Source organism: Indicator indicator, chromosome 21, assembly GCF_027791375.1.
Source record: "Indicator indicator isolate 239-I01 chromosome 21, UM_Iind_1.1, whole genome shotgun sequence".
Taxonomy (NCBI): Eukaryota; Metazoa; Chordata; class Aves; order Piciformes; family Indicatoridae; genus Indicator; species Indicator indicator.
Window position 1 is genome coordinate 13,785,346 of NC_072030.1, and position 21,761 is coordinate 13,807,106.

A 21,761-nucleotide genomic window follows, 5' to 3' on the forward strand; every position below is an offset into this window, starting at 1 on the left:
ACACCTCTCACCAGATCAGGTTGCTCAGGGCCACATCCAGCCTGGCCTTCAAAACCTCCAGGGATGAGGCTTCCACCACCTCCCTGGGCAGTCTCTCACCACTCTCACAGGGAAGAATTTCTCCCCACTGCTGGCCCTGTTAATTTGTGCTGGCCCAAAGCTAGCTGGCACCAAAGCCATGGAGTGCTGGTGGCATGGTCTGTGTCCTCCTGGTGGTCCAGCCTCCCTCTGCCCTCCAATATCTGAGGATGCTTTTCGTAGCGCTGGTTGCTGTTGCTCCTGGCACAGACATCCTCCTGCAGGTCCACGCTTCAGGGGGATGTGGAGGTGCTCTCCAGGGATGGAGTTGGGTGGTGCCAAGGGTGCCAGAGCAAATTCCTCCTCTGCTTGGCAGCAGGAGCAGAACAATCCTGTGAAGCAAATGATCTTGTCCGTGCTGCTCAGGGTTCCCCCTCCAGGGCTGCGTGTGTGGAGCGTGGGCTTGCTGGGAACGAGGTGGGGGTGAGGGTCCTGAGCAGGAATTGACTGGTCTGTTGAGATCTGCAGTGCCTGGTGGACCTTCTGAGATGATCTCCAGTCTGAGAGGTGCCTGTGACAGTAGTTTGGAAGGTGGAGTCACGATTTCTCCCCCCAGAACCCTCCCTTACTTCATGCACACCCCTCCTCGTTTTACACCCGGTGGGTGTGAGAGCTGCTGGGGAGGTGGTGATAGGAGGCAGCCTGGTCCAGATGAGGTTCCTCAAGCCCTCATCCCTGCCTGTTAGACCTTGCCCACCCCCCCTGAAATCCCAGCACAGAGCTGCTCTGTTGGGTGGGACACAGTGGTGGCTGTCTCAGTTTGAGCTCTGCTGCCAAGCTTTGGGGTGGGTTTTTCTTCTTCTTTTTAGCTCTTCCCTTCAGTGCCTTGTTTATGGCTGTCAGGGTTTGACAGACTCTTGGCACCTCTCCCACCCTCTCTCCCCTTGCCACTGAGGTTTGAGACCTGTTGAAGGTGGGGTTGGCTTTGCAGGGAAATGAAGTTGGAGACTTTGAGAGCCAGAAAAGACCTGGCAGAGGGATGACAGCAGCAGAAGCCAAGAAGGCTCAGATGGTTTTAAATGTCAGGGAGAGGTGTAAATGGATCCCAGAGCCAGTGTGTCCAGGAGGGATGGGGTGTTACAGCCATCTCCCAGAGCCAGCATCTCCTCAGCTTTCCTTTCTCTTGCAGCTGTGACTTTTGCCTGGTCACTGCCCCAGGGCTGGGCCTTACCCACTGTGGGGATGGGGATGGTGGTGGTGGCCTCTGGTGAGCAGGAGCAGGATGAAGGACTGGCAGTGTGTGCTGGGGGGGTGGTGGTGAGCTGTTGATGAACAGAAGTGCAAATGCATCTTGTCTCCTGCTGCTTGCATGACCTTTTTCATTCTGACATGATCTACCCTGACACTTGGAAGGGAGGGGGGGAAGTGGTCATCCTCTTGCTTGTGCTGCTGTAGTTGCTTGCTCTCTTCTGGCATTCCCCTCCAAAAAAAAAAAAAAAAAAAAAAAAAAGGAAAGAAAGAAAAAGAGTTTGAAGCCTCCAAGAGTCAGCAAGTTCTCTGTGCCAGCCATCTGTCCCATTTCCCTTAGCAACCATTTGTCCTTTTCTCCTTCATTAAGTATCTGAAGCAGCTCCTGACTGTCAGACCCTCTCTGCTTTCCCTTTTTGCCTGCCTTTGGCTCTCTGGGTGCTCCTCCCTCCTGCCTGTCACTCTTGCAGGGATGCTTTTTTACCTAGGAACAGGGGACAGTAGCCATGGGGGTGTTCTGAGAGGGGCTGTGGCTGCTCACCTTTTGGGTGGGTGCTGCTGCTTTCTGCACCTGCCTGCTGCATGGACTCACAGAATGGGTTGGGTTGGAAGGGACCTTAAAGGTCATCCAGTTCCAAGCCCTTTGCCATGGGCAAGGATGCTTCCTGCTAGACCAAGTTGCTCAAGGCCTCATCCAACCTGGCCATAAACACCTCCACAACCTCCCTGGGCAACCTGTGCCACCCTCAGTGGCAAGAATTTTTTCCTAACCTCCAATTTCAATCTCCCCTCTTCCAGCTCAAAGCCATTGCCCCTTGTCCTGTCACTACAAGCCCTTGGCAGAAGTCCCTCCCCAGCAGCTCCCCTTGGAAGGCTGCTCTAAGGTCTCCATGCATCAGTATAGGCTGGGGACAGACCTGCTGGAGGGCAGTGAAGGTGAAAGGGTCCTGGTGGATGGTGACCATGAGCCAGCAGTGTGCTCTTGTGGCCAAGGAAGGCCAATGCCATTCTGGGGTGGATTAGAAGGGCTGTGAGCAGCAGGTCGAGAGAGCTTCTCCTCCCCCTTCTGCTCTGCACTGGTGAGGCTGCATCTGGAACGTTGTGCCCAGTTCCCAGAAAGACAGGGAGCTGCTTGAAAGAGTCCAGGGCAGAGCTGTGAGGATGCTGAAGGCAGTGGAACATCTTCCATACGAGGAGAGCCTGAGGGAGCTGAGGGCTCTGTAGCTTGGAGAGGAGGAGACTGAGAGGTGACCTCATTGATGCTGATGAAGATGTGCAGGGGGAGTGCCCAGAGGCTGGAGCCAGGCTCTGCTGGGTGATGCCCAATGCCAGCACAAGGGGCAGTGGTGGAAGTTGAGGCATAGGAAGTTCCATGGAAATAGGAGGAAAATTTTTTTCACTGTGGGGGTGACAGAGCCCTGGAACAGGCTGCCCAGGGGGGTTGTGGAGTCTCCCTCTCTGCAGATATTCCAAACCCTCCTGGATGTGTTCTTGTGTGATCTGGTGTAGGTGATCCTGCTCTGGCAGAGGGGTTGGACTGGATGAGCTTTTGAGGTCCCTTCCAGCCCCTGAAATTGTCTCCCTGGAGCCCTCTCTCCTCCAGGCTGAACAGCCTCAACCCTCTCTCAGCCTGGATCTCCGGGATGCTCCAGCCTGCTGTGGGGATCATCTTCCTTGCTTCCTCTGGACCTGCTCCAACAGCTCCATGTCCTTTGTTGTGTTGAGGGCTCCAGAACTGGAGGCAGTGCTGCAGGTGAGGGCTCAGAGGAGCAGAGCAGAGGGACAGAATCACTTTATTTGCCCTGCTCCTCACACTTCTGCTGCTGCTGCAGCCCAGGACCCAGGGGCTGCAAGTGACCATTTGTGTCTGATGTTGAGTTTTTCACCACCCAGCACTCCCAAGTCCTTCTCCTCAAGCCCACTCCTCACCTAGCCTATTTCTTTCCAAGATGAGCTTTCCCAGTTCTTCTTTTCACCCTCATCCTGATCCATGTCCTGAGTCTGTTGAGGTTTTGGAACTGAGCAAGGAGCAGGGACTGGGGACTGCTTCTACCTGCAGCACATCTGGGCTCTGACCCAGCAGCTGCCTGCTGCAGAGCAAAGGTTCAATCCCTGTCTTTAGGGAAGAGATTTGGAGCTGTGGCATGTGTCAGCTTGGTGGCTGCTCAAGAGCTGAAGGGGACCCACAGGAAGGCTGGAGAGGGACTGTTTCCAAGGGCTTGTGGTGACAGGACAAGGAGTAATGGTTTGAAACTAGAGCAGGGGAGATTTAGGTTGGGCATTAGGAAGAAGCTCTTGATTATGAGGATGGTGAGATGCTGGAATGGGTTGCCCAGAGAGGTGGGGGAGGCCCTCTGGAGACATAGAAGGTCAAACTTGATGGGACCTTGAGCAACCTGATCCAGGTGGTGGCCCTGCAGTGAGCTGACCTTTGAGGGCCCCTTCCTACCTATGCAAAACAGAGCTGCTGTCTTCAAGAGTACTTCTCTGTGAAGTTATGGTTCCCAGGCACTGGCCTTCAGGGGTCCTCTGCTTTGCTCCCAGACCCTTCTCCCCTCTGCCTGATATGCTGTGGTCCCTCCAGCTGTGTGCATGGCTCTGTGGAGGAGCTGTGCTCTGGTTAGAGCTGTGAGAAGGGTTAGGATCTCAAAGGGAAGCCTCCAGGCATGAGCTGTGAGACTCCCCCTCTGGCACTTGAAAGCTGGGCTAGTGCCAAGTGGGTTAGGAAGGTCTTTGAGGTCCTAGAGAAGGGAGGGATGGCTCTGCAGCCTGGGGTGAGGAGTGGGAAAGGTGCCAGGAGAAAAGCCAGAGGGGAACTTTTAATGTGAAATGTTCTAGTTCAGTACAACTGCCTCAGGCCTGGGAAGAGTCACCTCCAGAAGCAGGTGCAGGTTCCTGAGCAAGCAGAGAAGGGAGGACATGGGACACAACAAAATTATCCAGGTTTGTCTTTACATCACAACTCTGACTCCAAGCCCCTCACTCCTCCAGGAGGAGGAGAAGAGAAGTGGCCAGTATCCAGCTCCTGTTTTGGAACTGGATCTGACTGATGTCCAGAGATGTGGCAAGCAGGGAGGGGGACATCCAGTTCAAGAGGGACAGGAATATAACTGCAGTGTCCAGGGGAGGCTATGGGGAAGATCAAGAGATTGGAGCATCTGCATTATGAGGGGTGCTGGTGGACAATAAATTGTCCAGGAGCCAGCAATGTGCCCTCATGTCCAAGAAAGCCAGAGGTCTCCTGAGGGGCATGAAGAAGAGTGTGGCCAGCAGGGCAAGGGAGGTTCTCCTCCCCCTCTACTCTACTGTGGTCAGGCCACATCTGGAGTCTTGGGTCCAGTTCTGGGCTCCCCAGTTCAGGAGAGACTGGGAACTGCTGGAGAGAGTCCAGGGGAGGCTCTGGAGATGCTGAGGGGCCTGGAGCAGCTCTGTGAGCAGCAAAGGCTGAGAGCCCTGGGGCTGGTGAGCCTGCAGAAGAGCAGCCCCAGAGGGGAGCTGAGCAATGCTCAGCAAGACCTAAAGGAGCTGTGGGGGGCAAGAGGCTGGGGCCAGACTCTGCTGAGTGGTGCCCAGGGCCAGGCCAAGGGGCAGAGGGCACAAAGTGGAAGCCAGGAGGTTGCAGGTGAAGCTGAGGAGAAAGTTGTTTGGTGTGAGGGTGCTGGAGGCCTGGAGCAGGCTGGCCAGAGAGGTTGTGGAGTGTCCTTGTGTGGAGAGCTTCCAACCCCCCCTGGGCATTGTGCTGCTGGGCAAGCTGCTGTGGGTGCCCTGCTGGAGCAGGGGGCTTGGACTGGCTGAGCTCCCAACCTTTTCCATTCTATGACTCTCTGTGCAGCACCTGCATCCTGCATGCACTGCCCATGCTCCTGTTCCTGGCCCCTCTTTCTTCCTGGGGAATTTGAGAGGGGGCTGCAGGTGCTGCTTGGTGAGGAAGAAGCAGGCTCAGAGCTCTCTCTGCTTCTCTCTCTCTCTCTTGCACTGACAGGCACAACACAGCTGAACCACAAAAGCTTCCCATCCTGCTGCAGCCTTCACAGGAGGTTAGCAAGCTACTGGCAAGCAGGGAGCAGCTCGTTCTTGGTCAGCCCTTGGGGCAAATTTTCATGGGTTGCTATCTCAGCCAGCGTTTGCTCTGCAGGGGAGTTGTGTTAATGCCACCTGAGCGAGTCCTGCTGAGCCCTGGGAAAAAGCCAGCTCCTCCTGCTCCTTGTGGGGGTTGAATGCATATCCCACAGCCCTAAAGCTCCTCTTAGAAATCCTGATTCATTTCTGGGCTAAGAGGTTTCCTTCCAAAATGAGGTTTTAAGCAAAGGAAAAAAAAAAAAAAAAAAAGGATGGATGGAGCCAAAAGGTATTTTGGGAGGTGGGTGGTGAGGAGGGACCTAAGAGCATGCAGCAATTTGGAGGGGGGTTTGGTCAAGCAGATGAAGAAAAGGAATTGTTCTTGCACCTGGATTAGGCAGTGGCTGTGATGGAACCAGCTTCTGCTGGGCTGCCAATGCTGCAAACACAACAACATGAGTCAGGTCCCCAGAATGGGAAGCTGGGAGCTACTGGGTTTGATTTTTATTTCTTTATTATGATTTTCCCCCCCTCTCTTTCTCTCCCCTTTGAGCCTTTGAGGTTCATTTCTATGATTCTTCTTTTTTTTTCTTTTTTTCCCCCCCCTGCCAACCCATGAGGCTTTGCAATCCGAGATGAAAAAGCAAACTTCAGAGCAGGGCAACAAAAGGCTTGCTGGAAACGAGGAGTTTGTGCTGGAGGAAGTGTGGGACAGAGCTGGAGGATGATGGCAAAGGTGGGCAGTGGTGGGGCAGGGTCTAGTTGGAGGTCTGCAGGTTGTGGTATGGCCCTCGGGGCAGGACTGGGTCCAGTCTTGATCAATGTCTTCATCAGTGACCTGGAAAAAGACACAAGAGTGGGCACTCAGCCAGTTTGCTGGAGGCACAGGACTGGGAGGAATGGTTGGCACCCATCAGGCTCTGCTGCCATTCAGTGGGACCTGGGCAGGCTGGAGAGGTGAGGAAGGGAAACCTCAAGGAGTTCAACCAGGGCAAGTGGAGGGTCCTGCACCTGGGGAGGAACAACCTCCTGAAGCAGTACAGGGAAGGGGTGAACTGCTGGGAAGCAGCTCCAAGAAGGGCCTGGCAGTGCTGGTGGACAAGTTGCCCATGAGCCAGGATTGTGTCCTGGTGGCCATGAAGGCCAATGGTCTCCTGGGGGCATGAATAAGAGTGTGACCAGCAGGGCAAGGGAGGTTCTCCTCTCCTTCTGCTCTGCCCTGGTGAGGACACAGCTGGAGTCCTGGCTCCAGTTCTGGGCTCCTCAGGTCAAGAGAGACTGGGAACTGCTGGAGAGAGTCCAGGGGAGGCTCTGAAGATGCTGAGGGGCCTGGAGCAGCTCTGTGAGCAGCAAAGGCTGAGAGCCCTGGGGCTGGTGAGCCTGCAGAAGAGCAGCCCCAGAGGGGAGCTGAGCAATGCTCAGCAAGAGCTAAAGGAGCTGTGGGGGGCAAGAGGCTGGGGCCAGACTCTGCTGAGTGGTGCCCAGGGCCAGGCCAAGGGGCAGAGGGCACAAAGTGGAAGCCAGGAGGTTGCAGGTGAAGCTGAGGAGAAAGTTGTTTGGTGTGAGGGTGCTGGAGGCCTGGAGCAGGCTGGCCAGAGAGGTTGTGGAGTGTCCTTGTGTGGAGAGCTTCCAACCCCCCCTGGGCATTGTGCTGCTGGGCAAGCTGCTGTGGGTGCCCTGCTGGAGCAGGGGGCTTGGACTGGCTGAGCTCCAACCCTCACCATGCTCAGGTTCCTGGATTCATGCAAGGACCTGAGAGCCCAGGGCTGCTTTAACCACTCCCCCTGATGTTTCTTCTGGAGATGCCACCTGCAGCTGCTGGGCAGGAAAAGCTCGGAAGCTTGGCTTGGCTAACCAGCTTCATCAGCAGTGAGAGAACCCCAGTGAAACCTTAGTTAATGCTCCTCTGTGGTGCTGATGGCTATTTCCCTGTCAGAAATTTCTGGGCTGAAGAATCACAGCTTGGCTAATGCTGGCTCAAGTCCTTGGGAAGGGGAGGGGTGGGATTTAGAGCAAAGTCTTTGAGGCTTGGCTTCCAGACTTGGATCTGGCACAGCTTTAGAAAAGCAGCTGGAGGATGAGTTTGTGCTTGGAATCATTAGCAGGGAGGGTTGTGCTGCAACCTGGGGGAGAAATCCTTCCAAGGCTTGCTGTCAAGGCCAGGAGGATGTGTGCACCACAGGGAGGGGTTTTTTACTGGGTGCCAGAAGGCAACCCACAGAGTTTTGAAGGCAGGTGTCACAGTCTCACAGTATATCAGAGGCTGGAAGGGACCTCCAGAGATCATCAGGTCCAACCCCCCTGCCAGAGCAGCATCACCCAGGGGAGTCTGCACAGGAATGCATCCAGGTGGGGTTGGAAAGTCTCCAGAGAAGGAGACTCCACAACCCCCCTGGGCAGCCTGCTCCAGGGCTCTGTCACCCTCACTGGAAAGAAGTTTCTCCTCATGTTGAGGTGAAATTTTCTATGTTCAAGTTTGAACCCATTGTTCCTTATCACCGTGCACCACCCAACAGAGCCTGGCCCCCTCCCCTTGACACCCACCCCTCAGATATTGATAGACATTGATCAGATCCCCTCTCAGCCTTCTCTTCTCAAGACTAAACATCCCCAGGGCTCTCAGTCTCTCTTCACAGGGGAGATGCTCAAGTCCCCAAATCATCCTCATGGCTCTCCCTTGGACTCTCTGCAGAAGGTCTCTGTCTCTCTTGTACTGGGGAGCCCCAAACTGGACACAGGATTGCAGCTGTGCTCTCAGCAGGGCAGAGCAGAGAGGTAGAAGAACTTCCCTAGCCCTGCTGGACACCTTTCCTGATACATCCCAGGATCCCATTGGCTCTCTTGGCCACCAGAGCACATTGTTGTTCCATGGAGAACTTGCTGCCCACCAGCACTCCAAGGTCTAGAACTTGCTGCCCACCAGCACTCCAAGGTCTAGAACTTGCTGCCCTCCAGCACTCCAAGGTCTAGAACTTGCTGCCCACCAGCACTCCAAGGTCTAGAACTTGCTGCCCTCCAGCACTCCAAGGTCTAGAACTTGCTGCCCACCGGCACTCCAAGGTCTAGAACTTGCTGCCCTCTGGCACTCCAAGGTCTAGAACTTGCTGCCCACCAGCACTCCAAGGTCTAGAACTTGCTGCCCTCCAGCACTCCAAGGTCTAGAACTTGCTGCCCTCTGGCACTCCAAGGTCTAGAACTTGCTGCCCACCGGCACTCCAAGGTCTAGAACTTGCTGCCCTCTGGCACTCCAAGGTCTAGAACTTGCTGCCCACCAGCACTCCAAGGTCTAGAACTTGCTGCCCTCCGGCACTCCAAGGTCTAGAACTTGCTGCCCTCCGGCACTCCAAGGTCTAGAACTTGCTGCCCTCCAGCACTCCAAGGTCTAGAACTTGCTGCCCTCCAGCACTCCAAGGTCTAGAACTTGCTGCCCACCGGCACTCCAAGGTCTAGAACTTGCTGCCCTCTGGCACTCCAAGGTCTAGAACTTGCTGCCCACCGGCACTCCAAGGTCTAGAACTTGCTGCCCTCCGGCACTCCAAGGTCTAGAACTTGCTGCCCTCCGGCACTCCAAGGTCTAGAACTTGCTGCCCTCCGGCACTCCAAGGTCTAGAACTTGCTGCCCTCCGGCACTCCAAGGTCTAGAACTTGCTGCCCTCCGGCACTCCAAGGTCTAGAACTTGCTGCCCTCCGGCACTCCAAGGTCTAGAACTTGCTGCCCTCCGGCACTCCAAGGTCTAGAACTTGCTGCCCTCCAGCACTCCAAGGTCTAGAACTTGCTGCCCACCAGCACTCCAAGGTCTAGAACTTGCTGCCCTCCAGCACTCCAAGGTCTAGAACTTGCTGCCCTCCGGCACTCCAAGGTCTAGAACTTGCTGCCCTCCGGCACTCCAAGGTCTAGAACTTGCTGCCCTCCAGCACTCCAAGGTCTAGAACTTGCTGCCCACCGGCACTCCAAGGTCTAGAACTTGCTGCCCTCCAGCACTCCAAGGTCTAGAACTTGCTGCCCTCCAGCACTCCAAGGTCTAGAACTTGCTGCCCACCAGCACTCCAAGGTCTAGAACTTGCTGCCCACCAGCACTCCAAGGTCTTTCTCTGTGGAGCTGCTTTCCAGCAGGGCAGCCTCTAACCTGTACTGGTGCCTGCTGTTAGGTAGTGTCCTAGCTCCTTGTGTTGGTGCCTGCAAGGGGAATGGATCCTGCTGGAAGAGGGAAGATTGAGGTTGGATATCAGGAAGAAATTCTTGCCAGTGAGGGTGGGGAGAGGTGAGGTTGCCCAGGGAGGCTGTGGATGTCCCCTCCCTGGAGGTGTTCCAGGCCAGGTTGGGTGAGGCCTTGAGCACCCTGGGCTGGTGGGAGGTGTCCCTGCCCATGGCAGGAGGGTCGGGACTGGATGATCTTGATAGTCTCTTCCAACCCAACCCATTCTGTGATCCTGGAAAGCAGCTCTGTGCCTGGAGAATTGGTGTCACCTGCTGAGGCAGAGCTTGGAAACCTCATGGCTGTGCCTGGTGTGGAAGGAAGGAGCTGTCCTCCAAGAGAAGGAGGTGCCAGGCTGGCCAGGAACGTGCCAGCACTGTGCCCAGCTTGTCTGCAATGGGAATTGCTCCACACCTTGCTAGTGGTTTGTCTCTTCACATCTGTGGCAGAGGTTTGCCACCCCTGTGAGTAAAGCCCATTGGGTGGTGTTTCAGCTCCCAGAGCAGCCTCTGAACCCTGCTGGGTACTTTAGGAGCCTCACTTTGTGCTTTTCCTTTGCCTCCAGAGCTCCCCAGGTCAGAGTGGCTGAGGCTGGAGAGCTCTCATCTCTCAGGTGAGTTACAGCTAACAGAATCCTGGTGTGGTGGGGGTTGGAAAGGACTTCTGGAGATCACCTGGTTCAACCCCCCCCTGCTAGAGCAGGGTCACCTAGAGCAGGTTGCACAGGACTGCATCCAGCTGTGTTTGGAATGACTACAGAGAGGAGACTCCAAAAACTCTCTGAGCAGTCTGCTCCACTGCCCTACCACCCTCCAAGTAAAGAAGTTCCTCTTGATGTTCAGATGGAACTTTGTGTCCCAGCTCACAGTGGGTTTGAGGACCAAAGGGTGGGCCAGGAGTGAATCTGGCTGCTCTGGGCTGCTCCATGATGGACCTTCTGGAAGGCACAACAAGAGGTGGGAGTTTGTGTTTGTCCCCCACTGGGACCCACTCACCTCTCCTGGGATGCCCTGACAGCAGTTCCTGTGGGGTATCTAAATCAGCAGTGTCCCTCCTTTGATTTGGGCAGCTTCTGGGCCTTTCCATGCTTTCTGGCTTGGCTGTAAATCCACCTGGAAAACGCTAAGGAGCATTGTGATGGGTTGAAAATTCCTCCCCTCCCCCAACATTAAATTGCCAGACCAGCTCAGGAGAGGAGGCTGGGTGCAGAGTCCTCAATGTGGTGTGGAGAGCTTGGGGAGGGTCACTGTGCTTGGCACAGCAGCCTGGTGCCCCTTCCAAGCCAGGTGCTGGCATCTGGAGGAAGCCCAGGAAGCTCTGCCCCAGCTTTGGAGGGAGATTGCTGCCAACATGCTGAGCACAGGAGAAGCTCCTCCATTAGCAGAGTGATTTTTAGTTAAGGTCTGAGTGATGCTGCTCATCTGCAGTGCTGCAGCAGCTGGTCCTGCTGTGGGGACATCAGCAGCAGCTAGCTCCTGCTTGGAGAGCTTGGCAGTGCCAGAGCAAGGGGCAGGAGAGTGAGTGAGGAGGGAGAGGACAGAGGGCCCAGTCTGGGAGGTGTGTTGGGCTTGCAGCTGCTCCTGTGGGTGTTCAGGGGGAGCAGGTTTCTGGGGAGAGCTGCTGGGGGATGATGGAGGACTTGGTGTGTGGGGAGTTCTCCTCAGGAAAGCAGGACCACAGAATTGTTTGGGTTAGAAAAGACCTCTAAGACCAAGTTCAGCTCTCAACCCCACAGCCACTGAACCATGTCCCCAAGGGCCATGGCCACACATTTCTTGAACACCTCCAGGGATGGGGACTCCACCACCCCCCTGGGCAGCCTGTTCCCATGCCTGGCCACTCTTGCAGCCAAGAAATTGTTCCTCATGTCCAACCTAAACCACAGCTGAGGCCATTTCCTCTCCTCCCATCACATGTTACTAAGGAGAAGCCAGCACCCCCCTTGCTCCAACCTCCTTTCAGGCAGCTCTAGAGAGGAGCTTTCATTTCTTGATGCATGTGGTGGAAGAAGCTTTGGGATGATCCCTTGGTGGTGAGACTTTGTGCTGACCCCCTCCTCCCCTCCCCAAAAAGTCATCTCAAGGCAGTTTTAGCCTGCAAAGAAAGAGATGAACCTGGACCACCTAGAGGTGATGAGGTGCACCTTGGTTTGGTGTTTTGCAGGGCTTGAACAGGAGACAGAAGGTGGCCTGGGTGTTTGAAGAGCTGCAGTAAGGAAGCTGTTGTGGGCTCAGAAGATCCTGTGGAGGTTTGTGGTTAATATTCTTTTTGTTGTTGTTGTTGTTTTTTCTCTTTCTGATTTTATTGTAATTGTCACAGAGCGGTTCAAGAAAGCTGGCAAGGCTGGGGTGGAGGAGGAGAAGGGTTTGTTACCACAGGAGTAACAAACTGGCTCTGACTGAGAGGCAAACAGGAGCAGGGGTTGAGAGCAGAGCACTTGGAAGTGCTGTGCTTGGGGGTGGTGGGAATGAAAACTGAAGAATAATAATAAATAATAATAAAAGGCTTCCCATCCACACAGCTATTCTTGGTAGCTGGTGGCTTTTGGGTGTTTCTACCCTCCAGAGCTTTGTTGCTTTCCCAGATTTCCTGGAGGGGGGCTTGGTTTGCTGTTAGGAGGAGGTGATCCTTCTGTGATCTTCACGTGAGGGTCACAGAGCACTGGCACAGGCTGCCCAGAGAGGTTGTGGAGTCTCCTTCTCTGGAGACTTTCCAGCCCCATCTGGATGTGTTCCTGTGTGACCTGTGCTGGATTCTGTGGTCCTGCTCTGGCAGGGGGTTGGACTCCATGACCTCCAGAGGTCCCTAACATCCTGGGACCTCTTGAGGTCCTTTCCAACCTCTGATATCTGTGATACTGTGATAATTCTCTTTCTTCAGGAGACCAAGATCATGGCATCAGAGCATGGTTTGGGCTGGAAGGGATGTTACAGGTCCCTGCTATGGGCAGGGACACCTTCCACTAACTCAGGTTGCTCAAAGCCTAGTCCAACCTGGCCTTCAGCACCTCCAGGGAGGGGACATCCACAACCTCCCTGGGCAGGGCAAGCTGTGCCAGTGCCTCACCACCCTCAACTGTAAAGAATTTCTTCCTAATCTCCAGTCTCAATCTCCCCTCTTCCTCTCATCCTATCACTAGCTCTTGTAAAAAGTCCCTCCCCAGCTATCTTGTAGCACTCCTCCTCCTACCTCTGGTACTGAAGCCCTCTTCAGGTACTGAAAATCAGCAGAGCTGGATGGCTTCTTCATGGAGTGCACCCTTCAGTGGGCTGCTGGCATGTTCCAGAGATCTCTGAAGCTCTGCCAGGGCTGCCTACAACTTCTCCCTTGTCCTGCAGAGCTGCTCTCAGCGATTCCCAGGCTGTGGTGATGAACCAGCTCTGTGTGGCTGAAGCTTGAAGAACAACTCAGAGAGTGCTCCTTCCCTGGTGTCCCTGGGTTATCCTTTCAGCTTCACAAACCATGCAGAGCAACCCAGGGGTGAGCAGGGATGGGGAGGGTTGGCCATTAATTAAGCCAGGGGTGGTGCTGAAGGGTTTATGGTGGAGCTGACAGCGGTGATGTCCTGATGGGGAGGCAATAAAGCAGGGCTGCACAAGTGCACCCTGAGAGGCTCAGAGCTGAGCTCTCCCCTGCCTGATGGATGTAGCCTCCATGCTATAACTCTGCCCTCCTCCATCCCTCTAAGATGTAGGACTTGTCACTGATGCATCTGCTTCTCCATGTCGTTGCCCCGGGCGCTCAAACCCAAACTCCTTCATCTTCCCCAGCTTGGTTTAATGCTCTTTCCTCTCACAAATCAATGTCCTTGTTGCAGGGGACTTGGCTCAGTGGGGCTAAAGTGGTTCTCTGGGGCTTAGTGGAGTCTGTGTGGTTGAATCCCCATCCCTGGAGGGGTTTCAAAGAGGCAGAGATGTGGTGCTGAGGGACCTGGTTTAGCACTAGGTTTGGTCGAGTTAAGAGTTGGGCTCAGTCTTAAGATCTTCTCCAACCAAGATGATTCCTCTCCTGTGGTGCACTCCCATTAATGTCCAAACTGGTTTGTGAACTGTCACTGCCATATAGGAGTCTGGAGAGGAGGAGACTGGAAGGGTCAGCTGCAGGTGGTTGGGGCCCCATCCCTGGAGGTGTTTGCAGCCAGGCTGGATGAGGCTCTGGCCAGGCTGATCTAGTGTGAGGTGTCCCTGCCCATGGCAGGGGGTTGGAACTGGCTGATCCTTGTGGTCCCTTCCAGCCCTGACTGATTCTATGATTCTGATTCTATGATTCTCCCTAGGAGCAAGTGATAGGACAAGAGGAAATGGCCTCAAGTTGCCCCAGGGGAGGTTTAGGTTGGACATTAGAGAAAATTTCTTCACTGAAAGGGTTCTCAAAGCCTGGGACAGCCTCTCCAGGGAGGTGGTTGAATTCCCCATCCCTGGAGGGGGTTTCAAAGAGGCAGAGATGTGGTGCTGAGGGCCATGCTTTAGCACCACCCTTGGCAGTGTTGGGTTAATGCTCAGACTCAATGATCTTTAGAGGTCTTTTCCAACCAGAATTACTCTGTGACTCTCTGGTGTCCTCCACAGCTGGAGCTGTGCTATAAATATGGGCTGGCCCTTGCTGGCTGGCAGTGCTTTTGTGGAGCAGAGTTAGCCATGGACAGCTGGGGGGCTGTTCACAAGCAGAAAGCCTGAGCTGGAGCAGATTAATTACCTGTGATGACTCTTGGCCATTAATTGGCAGGATCTAGGCTGGCACATGCCCTGGACCATCACTCAGATTCAATTCTTGTCCAGCTCCTGCTTGCATTTTCATTAATAAAAGTATCCCTTTACACTTTCTCCTGAGATTTGATGATTTTTTTTTTTTTGGAGGGTGGGGGGAAGGGGGCTGGGGATATTTCTTTTCTGCTCTGTCTGCTCCAGGCTTTCAGCCCTTCTGTGCCCACCAGGTTGGCACTGCTCTTGCTGAGAACAGTTTGTGCTGAAAGGAGACCTTGGAAGTGCCACACATGGGAGGGAAAAAAAAAATTATTTGTGGCAATACTATATTTGGCACCAAGCTTTTCATCTTCAACCAGAGCCACTTTACACCTGTCTGGCAAGATAAAGGGCCTTAAAATGGGAGTGAGTGGAATTCTTCTGCCTGAACAAGGATACAAAGACCTCAGCAGAAATGAATACCTGAGCTTCAAAGCTTCTGCTGAATGTTTTTTCTACCACCTCTAGCACTGCCAGGCTGGTTTTGGGTTTTGCCTTTTTTTTTTTTTTTTTCTCCCCTTCTTTTTTCCAGAGTGATGTCACTAAGCAGACCATCTGAAGGCTGCTCTACTTGCTTTGAGGAGGACTGGGCAGACTGGTGTGTGCTGCTATCCCCTGCTGAATGGGCTTAGCTCTTTTCTGGGACACATATTACTGCCCACAGGAGACTTTTCTTTTTTTTTTTTCTGCTTTCCTGGTCTTTCTTTCTTTCTTTCTTTCTTTTCTTTTTTTCTTTTTTTTTTTTTTTTTTTTTTTTTTTAATGAGCATCTAAATGATGTCATAAAATCATAGAATTATAGAATGGGAGGAGGTTGGAAGGGAGCTCTGGAGCTCAGCCAGTCCAACCCCCCCTGCTCCAGCAGGGCACCCACAGCAGCTTGCCCAGCAGCACAATGCCCAGGGGGGGTTGGAAGCTCTCCACACAAGGACACTCCACAACCTCTCTGGCCAGCCTGCTCCAGGCCTCCAGCACCCTCACACCAAACAACTTTCTCCTCAGCTTCACATGCTTCCACTTTGTGCCCTGTGCCCCTTCTCCTGTCCCTGGGCACCACTCAGCAGAGTCTGGCAATTTCTTGGCACCCACCCTTCAGATATTTATAAACATTAATAAGATCTCCTCTCAGCCTTCTCTTCTGCAGGCTCAGCAGCCCCAGGTCTCTCAGCCTTTCCTCATCAGACAGATATTCCAGTTCCTCCTTCATCCTCATGAGCTCTGTTGGACCCTCTCTGCTATATCCCTGTCCCTCTTGAACTGAGGAGCCCAGAACTGGACACAATACTCCAAGTGTCCTTGGATGAGATGTTGGTATTTGATACTTGCTGAGTTGAGGTCATTGTGCCTGACCCAAGCCACTGCTGCCTTTCCAAGTGCCACGACCAGGAGAAGGTTCTTCTGTCAAGCCCATTCTTGTGGGAGTTTTTGGTGAGTGCCTGTGTAAGCAGCAGGCAATGGAATCCCAGAGGTCTTTTCCAACCTTGCTGATTCTATTCTAAGATCATTAAGTCATCAACCCAGTGAAGGACTTCATGTGTGGAGCTTCTCCTAAGCCAAGAAGGGGCAGAGAATGACAGAATTGTGTGGGTGTGAGAAGACCCTGAGGATCAGGTCAAACCATCAAACGAAGGTCACCAAGACCATTAAACCATGTCCCCAAATGCCATGGCCACATGTTTCTTGAGTATCTCCTCCAGGGATGGTGTCTCCACCTCCCTGGGCAGCCTGTTCTAATGCCTGACCCCTCTTGCAGGCAAAAAGTTGTTCCTCCTGTCTCCATGCTGTGACCTGGTGTCCTAGCCTGGAGATGGTCCATGAAGGAGGCTTCCATACACTGCTGGGGGCTTTGCCCAGGGAAGGGAGAAGTGATTGTCACTGGTGAGGCCACACTTCATCCTAGGTTCAGTTTTGGGCCCCCTTACTCCAAGAAGGACATTGAGGGGCTGGAGTAGGTCCAGAGAAGGGTCTGGAGAACAGGAATGGTGAGGAACAGCTGAGAGACCTGGGGTTGTGGAGACGGGAGAGAAGGAGGCTGAGGGGAGACCTTCTGGCTCTCTGCAACTCCCTGAATGGAGGCTGGAGCCAGGTGGGGGTTGGTCTCTTCTGCCAAGGAACAAGTGACAGGATGAGGAAATAGCATCAAGTAGCCCCAGGTGAGATTTAGGTTGGACATGAGGAAGAATTTCTTCTCCTTAATGGTTACCAAGGCCTGTCGCAGGATTCCCAGGGCAGTGGTGGAATCCCCATCCCTGGAGGGATTTCTGAGCTGTGGAGATGTGGTGCTGAGGGCCATGGTTTAGTGGTGCCCTGGCAGTGCTGGGTTAAGAATTAGACTCCACGACCTTCAAGGTCTTTTCCAACCCAAATGACTCCATGATTTCTCTGATCTGTTTTAAACAAGGAACTAGATGTAGGTCTTGGTTATGTCTTCACTACTGGGTTAATGGTAGGACTCCACAGAGTCCTGTAGTGAGGTGGGGGCTGGTCCCTTCTCAGTAGTATTAGGAAATATAACAAGAAGAAATGGCCTGAAATTGTGCCAGGGAAGGTTTAGCTTGGGTATCAGGAACCTTTTCTTTCCTGCAAGAGTGGTCAGGCATTGGAAGAGGCTGCTCAGGGAGGTGGTGGAGTCACCATCCCAGGAGGAGGTGTTCAAGAAATGTGTGGACATGGCTCTTGGGGAAGTGGTTTAATGGCCATGGTGGTGTTAGATTGATGGTTAGGGTCGATGATCTTAGGAGGTCATTTTCAGCCAAAGCAATTCTATGGTCGCAAAGCTCTTTGCCAGCCCAAACCATTCTGTGATTCCACCTTAAAGCTACTTCGATGCCCGTAGTGGGGTCAGGAGTTGCCACATGCTGCAGGGTTGGGATTCACCCCCGGCTGAGGGTTGTCAGAAGGAAAGAACGGGCTCCCTCAGGGCACTGTGCCACAGGTCAGCCCTGGCCGGGTTCAGGTACCCCTCTTTTAGGGGGTGGGTGGTCAGTGTGGCCCCGCCCGGGGCAGCCCCACGTTAACCACAGCGGGGCTGCTCCCCCAGCCCGAAGCGTCCGGTCCGCCAGCTCTGCCTCATCCCCGCCAGGGGGCGCTACCACCTGCTGTAGTTAAGCTCGCACCCCCTGCTCCCGCCGTCCCCAGCCGTCGCTATGGTTACCTACGCTGGGTGCGTAGCGGTCCTTACGAAGCTGACGCAGTGGGCGGCCCGCTACGGGCGGGGGCGGCCCCTGGACGGGCGGAGGCGGTGTTAGAGAATCGGGGGGCCGCCAGGCCCCCGGGATGGAGGTGGCGGCGGTGGTGCTGGCGGCTGCCCGGGGCTTGCGTGTTGCTGGCGGTGGCTGCAGAGAGGTGAGGGGAAAGCGGCTGGAGGGAAGAGCAGACCCTCAAAACTCCGAGCCGGCGGCGGTGAGGGGGTTGCCGGGACCTTTTCTCAGCGGTAGGAGGGAAGGTCCCCGCCGGCCGTTAGGGGAGGAGGCCGCTGCGGCAGGTGCAGCTGCGGGGGCGGTGCGGGGTCGCGGAAGGGCCGTGGAGAGGGCGTTGGTGAGGGTTGGGGGGGTGGTCCAGGTGCTGTCCCCCACCTTCCTGCACCGGTGGTGCTTTGTTGTGTCCCCGGGGGAGGTTGGCAGGTGCGGAGCTGTGCCCGGACGGGAGCGTTTTCTTCTGCTGGGCTGCGAGGAGATGCGGGGCTGGCCGGGCAGGGCCGCTGGCGGCGGCTGGCGCTGGCAGGGGCTGGCGCTGGCGGGAGCGGCCTCTTTCCATCCCAGCCTTAGGGCCCCTCGAAATGGGGCCTGCAGCCCATGGGCAGAGGAGGCTCTTCTCTCAGAGAGGCGTGATGGCAGGGTCGGGGTTGAGATCCGAGACCCTGGCGGGGGCCTTATTGAGACCCGAGACCCCCGGCCCGAGCTGGCGTTGGCTGGCAGCACCAGCCCGGTGCGGGAGATGGGAGAGGTGTTGCTGTGTGCTTGTAGAGGGAGAAGCTGCCGGTGTGGTAGAGGGGTTGGGTGTGCCACACGGCTTCTTTCAGCCTTTCTTCTGCACAAGGACTGGTGTCTGACACAGTTGCCTGGCACTCCAAGTGCTTCAGCAACGTGTGTCTGCCACAGCGGGTGATGAACCCGGGCCGTAGAAATCCCCAGTGAGGGTCAGCGAGACCTGCGTGCTTGTAAAAACAAAGGATCTATCACTCTGAGATCTTAAGAGCTGGGACGTGGCCAGGCTGCTCAGCCAGATTTCCTGCTGTGCCCATTCTGGGAGTTGTCACTTGCCCGGTGTCTTCGGGGCAGGTTTCAATTGTCGCTTGCACTATTGGAATGGGGATTGAGTCTTCAGGTTCCAAGCCACAGCGTGGTTTTTCCCAGCCAGTTCCAGGTGGGAGGCAAGGTTGTGATTGCCCAAGATGGACACTGGAGTGTTTGGAAGTGTGTGTGTGTGTGTGTGTGCTGGAAGCAGGCAAAATTGTTTGCTGGATGAGGCAATGTGTTAAAGGAAATGGTTCTGAGGGAAAGTGTCACCTCTGCCAAGGTGGGAAGGAGATGACTTGCCTGCCAGGAGCAAACCTTGTGTCACCTGGGGATGAGTTGCTACATCCCGCTGGCTGCAATTTTCTGGTTGAGCAGGGAGAAGTGTCTGAGCTTGTGTGGTCAGGTCAGTTTTTTTTTTTTAAGTAGTCGTGGTTGGGAGCTAATGAAATTGTAGGAAGTGGCTTCTGTAAAAGAGAGTCTTTAATCTCCTGGCTTTGTGACACTGGCTTTGGCGAAACGCGGATCTGGCGGGGAAGAGCCTGCTCTCAAGGAGCAGACTTTGTGAGTGTGGGGAGGAAGAAATATCTGTTGGCACTAGTGGGAAAGTCTTCTAAATAGAAAGCAGTATCTGGCTGGAGCTATTTGTTGTCCTAGGTGTGAGCTGTCTGGGTCACTGAAGTTAACGCTGGGTTCTGGAAGCTGCTGATTAGATTCCAGTTTGACAGTTTGGGGTGGACTGGCAGGATAACAGGGGACAAATATTTCAAGGGTGGGTGTCAGGAGGATGGGACCAGGCTTTGTTCAGTGATGCCCAGTGACAGGACAAGGCACAAACTTGGACATAAGAAATTCCGTCTAAACATGAGGAGGAACTCCTTTAATTTAAGGGTGGCGGAGCACTGGAACAGGCTGTCCAGAGAGATGGTGGAGTCTCCATTTCTGGAGAAATTAAAAACCCACCTGGAAGTGTTCCTGTGTGGTGTTCCTTAGGTGACCCTGCCTTGGCAGGGAGCTTGGACTCAATGTTCTCCAGAGGTCCTTTCCAACCCATACCATTCTGTGATAAGAAAGTTGAGCAGTGGCTGCTGTGTGGTGAATAATAAAGGCAGCCTGGAGTTTCTGTCACCAAATCACTTCAGAAAGGAGTAGGACAAATGCCCCACTTTAAACCCGTGTTTGAAAGGTCTGGGAGTTAGCCTCTCTGCAGGTTTACCAATATTTGGCTCCCTCCATGCCTTGCTAAAGAGTCAAACTTTAGCCATGAGGATCTGAACTGTGTGTGGTGCAGTTTTTGATAGATTTGAGCAGAGTTTTGTTCAGCTGCACAAGAATTCCTGTCTATAAAATCAAACCAGGAGTTGCAGAAGCAGGATGAGGGCTGCTATGATTCACTGATAGCTCCATTGCTGCTGGGAAAGGAGCAGTGAGAAAGTCAAAGGTCACTCTGCTGGGCCACCTCTTCCTCTTCTGGACTCTGAGGAAGGAGCAGTTGTGCAACAGTACAATCTGAGCATGAAAAATGGGGAAATGTGTTGTTCCAGGGAGAAAAATGGGAAGGATGGAATGCTGCTTCCAATGGCAGTCCACAGTGAACCAGTACAGGTGAAGGCTTTTACTGCTGGAAAGCAGCTCCAAGGAGAAGGATCTGGGAGTGCTAGGGGACAAGTTGCCCATGAGTCAGCAATGTGTCTTTGTGGCCAGGAAGACAAATGGTCTCCTGAGGGGCATGAAGAAGAGTGTGGCCAGCGGGGCAAGAGAGATTCTCCTCTTCCCTATTCTGTCCAGCTGTACCTGGAATGTTGTGTCCAGTTTGGGGCTCCTCAGTTCAAGAGAGACTGGGACCTACTGGAGAAATTCCAGTGGAGGCTCTGGAGATGCTGAGGGGCCTGGAGCAGCTCTGTGAGCAGCAAAGGCTGAGAGCCCTGGGGCTGGTGAGCCTGCAGAAGAGCAGCCCCAGAGGGGAGCTGAGCAATGCTCAGCAAGAGCTAAAGGAGCTGTGGGGGGCAAGAGGCTGGGGCCAGACTCTGCTGAGTGGTGCCCAGGGCCAGGCCAAGGGGCAGAGGGCACAAAGTGGAAGCCAGGAGGCTGCAGCTGAAGCTGAGGAGAAAGTTGTTTGGTGTGAGGGTGCTGGAGGCCTGGAGCAGGCTGGCCAGAGAGGTTGTGGAGTGTCCTTGTGTGGAGAGCTTCCAACCCCCCCTGGGCATTGTGCTGCTGGGCAAGCTGCTGTGGGTGCCCTGCTGGAGCAGGGGGCTTGGACTGGCTGAGCTCCAGAGCTCCCTTCCAACCTCAGCCATGCTGGGATGCTGTGAATAAAACTGAGCTGGCTAATAGCACAGGATGTACTTTTAGACTTGGGCTGGGCATAGAAATTCAGCATTCCCTGTGCTCTGTCTGCTTACCTCAGCTTCTAAGGTGAGATTTTTCCACATCCCTTAACCCCTGGGTGCCTCTAACCAGGAACTGGCATTGCAAACTTGGAAGCCCTTTCGACCTGCTTCCTTGTCCTGTCTTTGCTTTCCCTCTGTGGAACAGTTTGGCATTTCCCATGGGATCTGTGTGTGTGCCAGCTGTGCAGTGCTGTGTAATCCATGCAAAGTTCAGGTGGTGTCTGTGTTTGTGAGGTGACCTTTAATCCCTTTGGGTGCTGGAGGTACAGGTCTTTAGTGGTGTTTCATGGGGCCAAGTGTAGAAGTGGCCAGAGGGGTCTTTTCCTGTGAGTTCATCTGGAGTTACCTCATCCAAACAAAGTCACCTGGAGCTCCTTTGGTGTTTCTGAGTTGCCATCAAATGGAATGGTTTTCCAAACAGTCCCTTGTGTCCCTTCAAAACTCTCCTTAAAGCACCCCAGCTGCCAATCCCTTTGGGTCTGTGGGGTTCTTCCAGCATCCTAGAGACCCATAGGAGAAAGAGGAGAGTTCCAGCACTTGAGAGAGTAAAACCCTGTGTGTGTGACATGCTGCTGAGCTTTGGGCAGGGAACTGGGAGGTTTCCAGTCTTTTACAAGTTATGAAGCCTCCCAGCATTAAACTAGCAGTGACTCTGTCCTGTCTTCAGCTAGGGGAAGGATGTTTCCTTCTTTTTATCCTTGCAGAGTTGCCAGTCAGTTAGGAGTTATGAAGCCTCTCAGCATTAAACTAGCAGTGATTCTGTCCTGTCTTCAGCTAGGGGAAGGAGGTTTCCTTCTCTTTTTCTTTTTTTTTTTTTTTTTTTCCCCTTGCAGAGTTTCATCTCTACCCTAGAATGAGCAGATTTTTACTCTGA

At 54.1% G+C, this 21,761-nt stretch overlaps 1 protein-coding gene across 1 annotated transcript in view; it reads right to left on the reverse strand.

Moving 5' to 3' along the window:
• Positions 1 to 20,929, reverse strand: part of LOC128973924 (basic proline-rich protein-like) — a 45,329-nt gene extending 24,400 nt beyond the window's left edge. Inside the window, exons 1-3 of the mRNA XM_054390422.1 lie at positions 20,900 to 20,929; positions 17,736 to 18,236; positions 17,421 to 17,597 (exon numbers count right to left, since the gene is read on the reverse strand). Coding sequence (XP_054246397.1) covers positions 17,421 to 17,597; positions 17,736 to 18,236; positions 20,900 to 20,929 — 708 coding nt within the window. The remainder of the gene's footprint in view (positions 1 to 17,420; positions 17,598 to 17,735; positions 18,237 to 20,899) is intronic.
• Between the last annotated feature and the right edge of the window lie 832 nt (positions 20,930 to 21,761).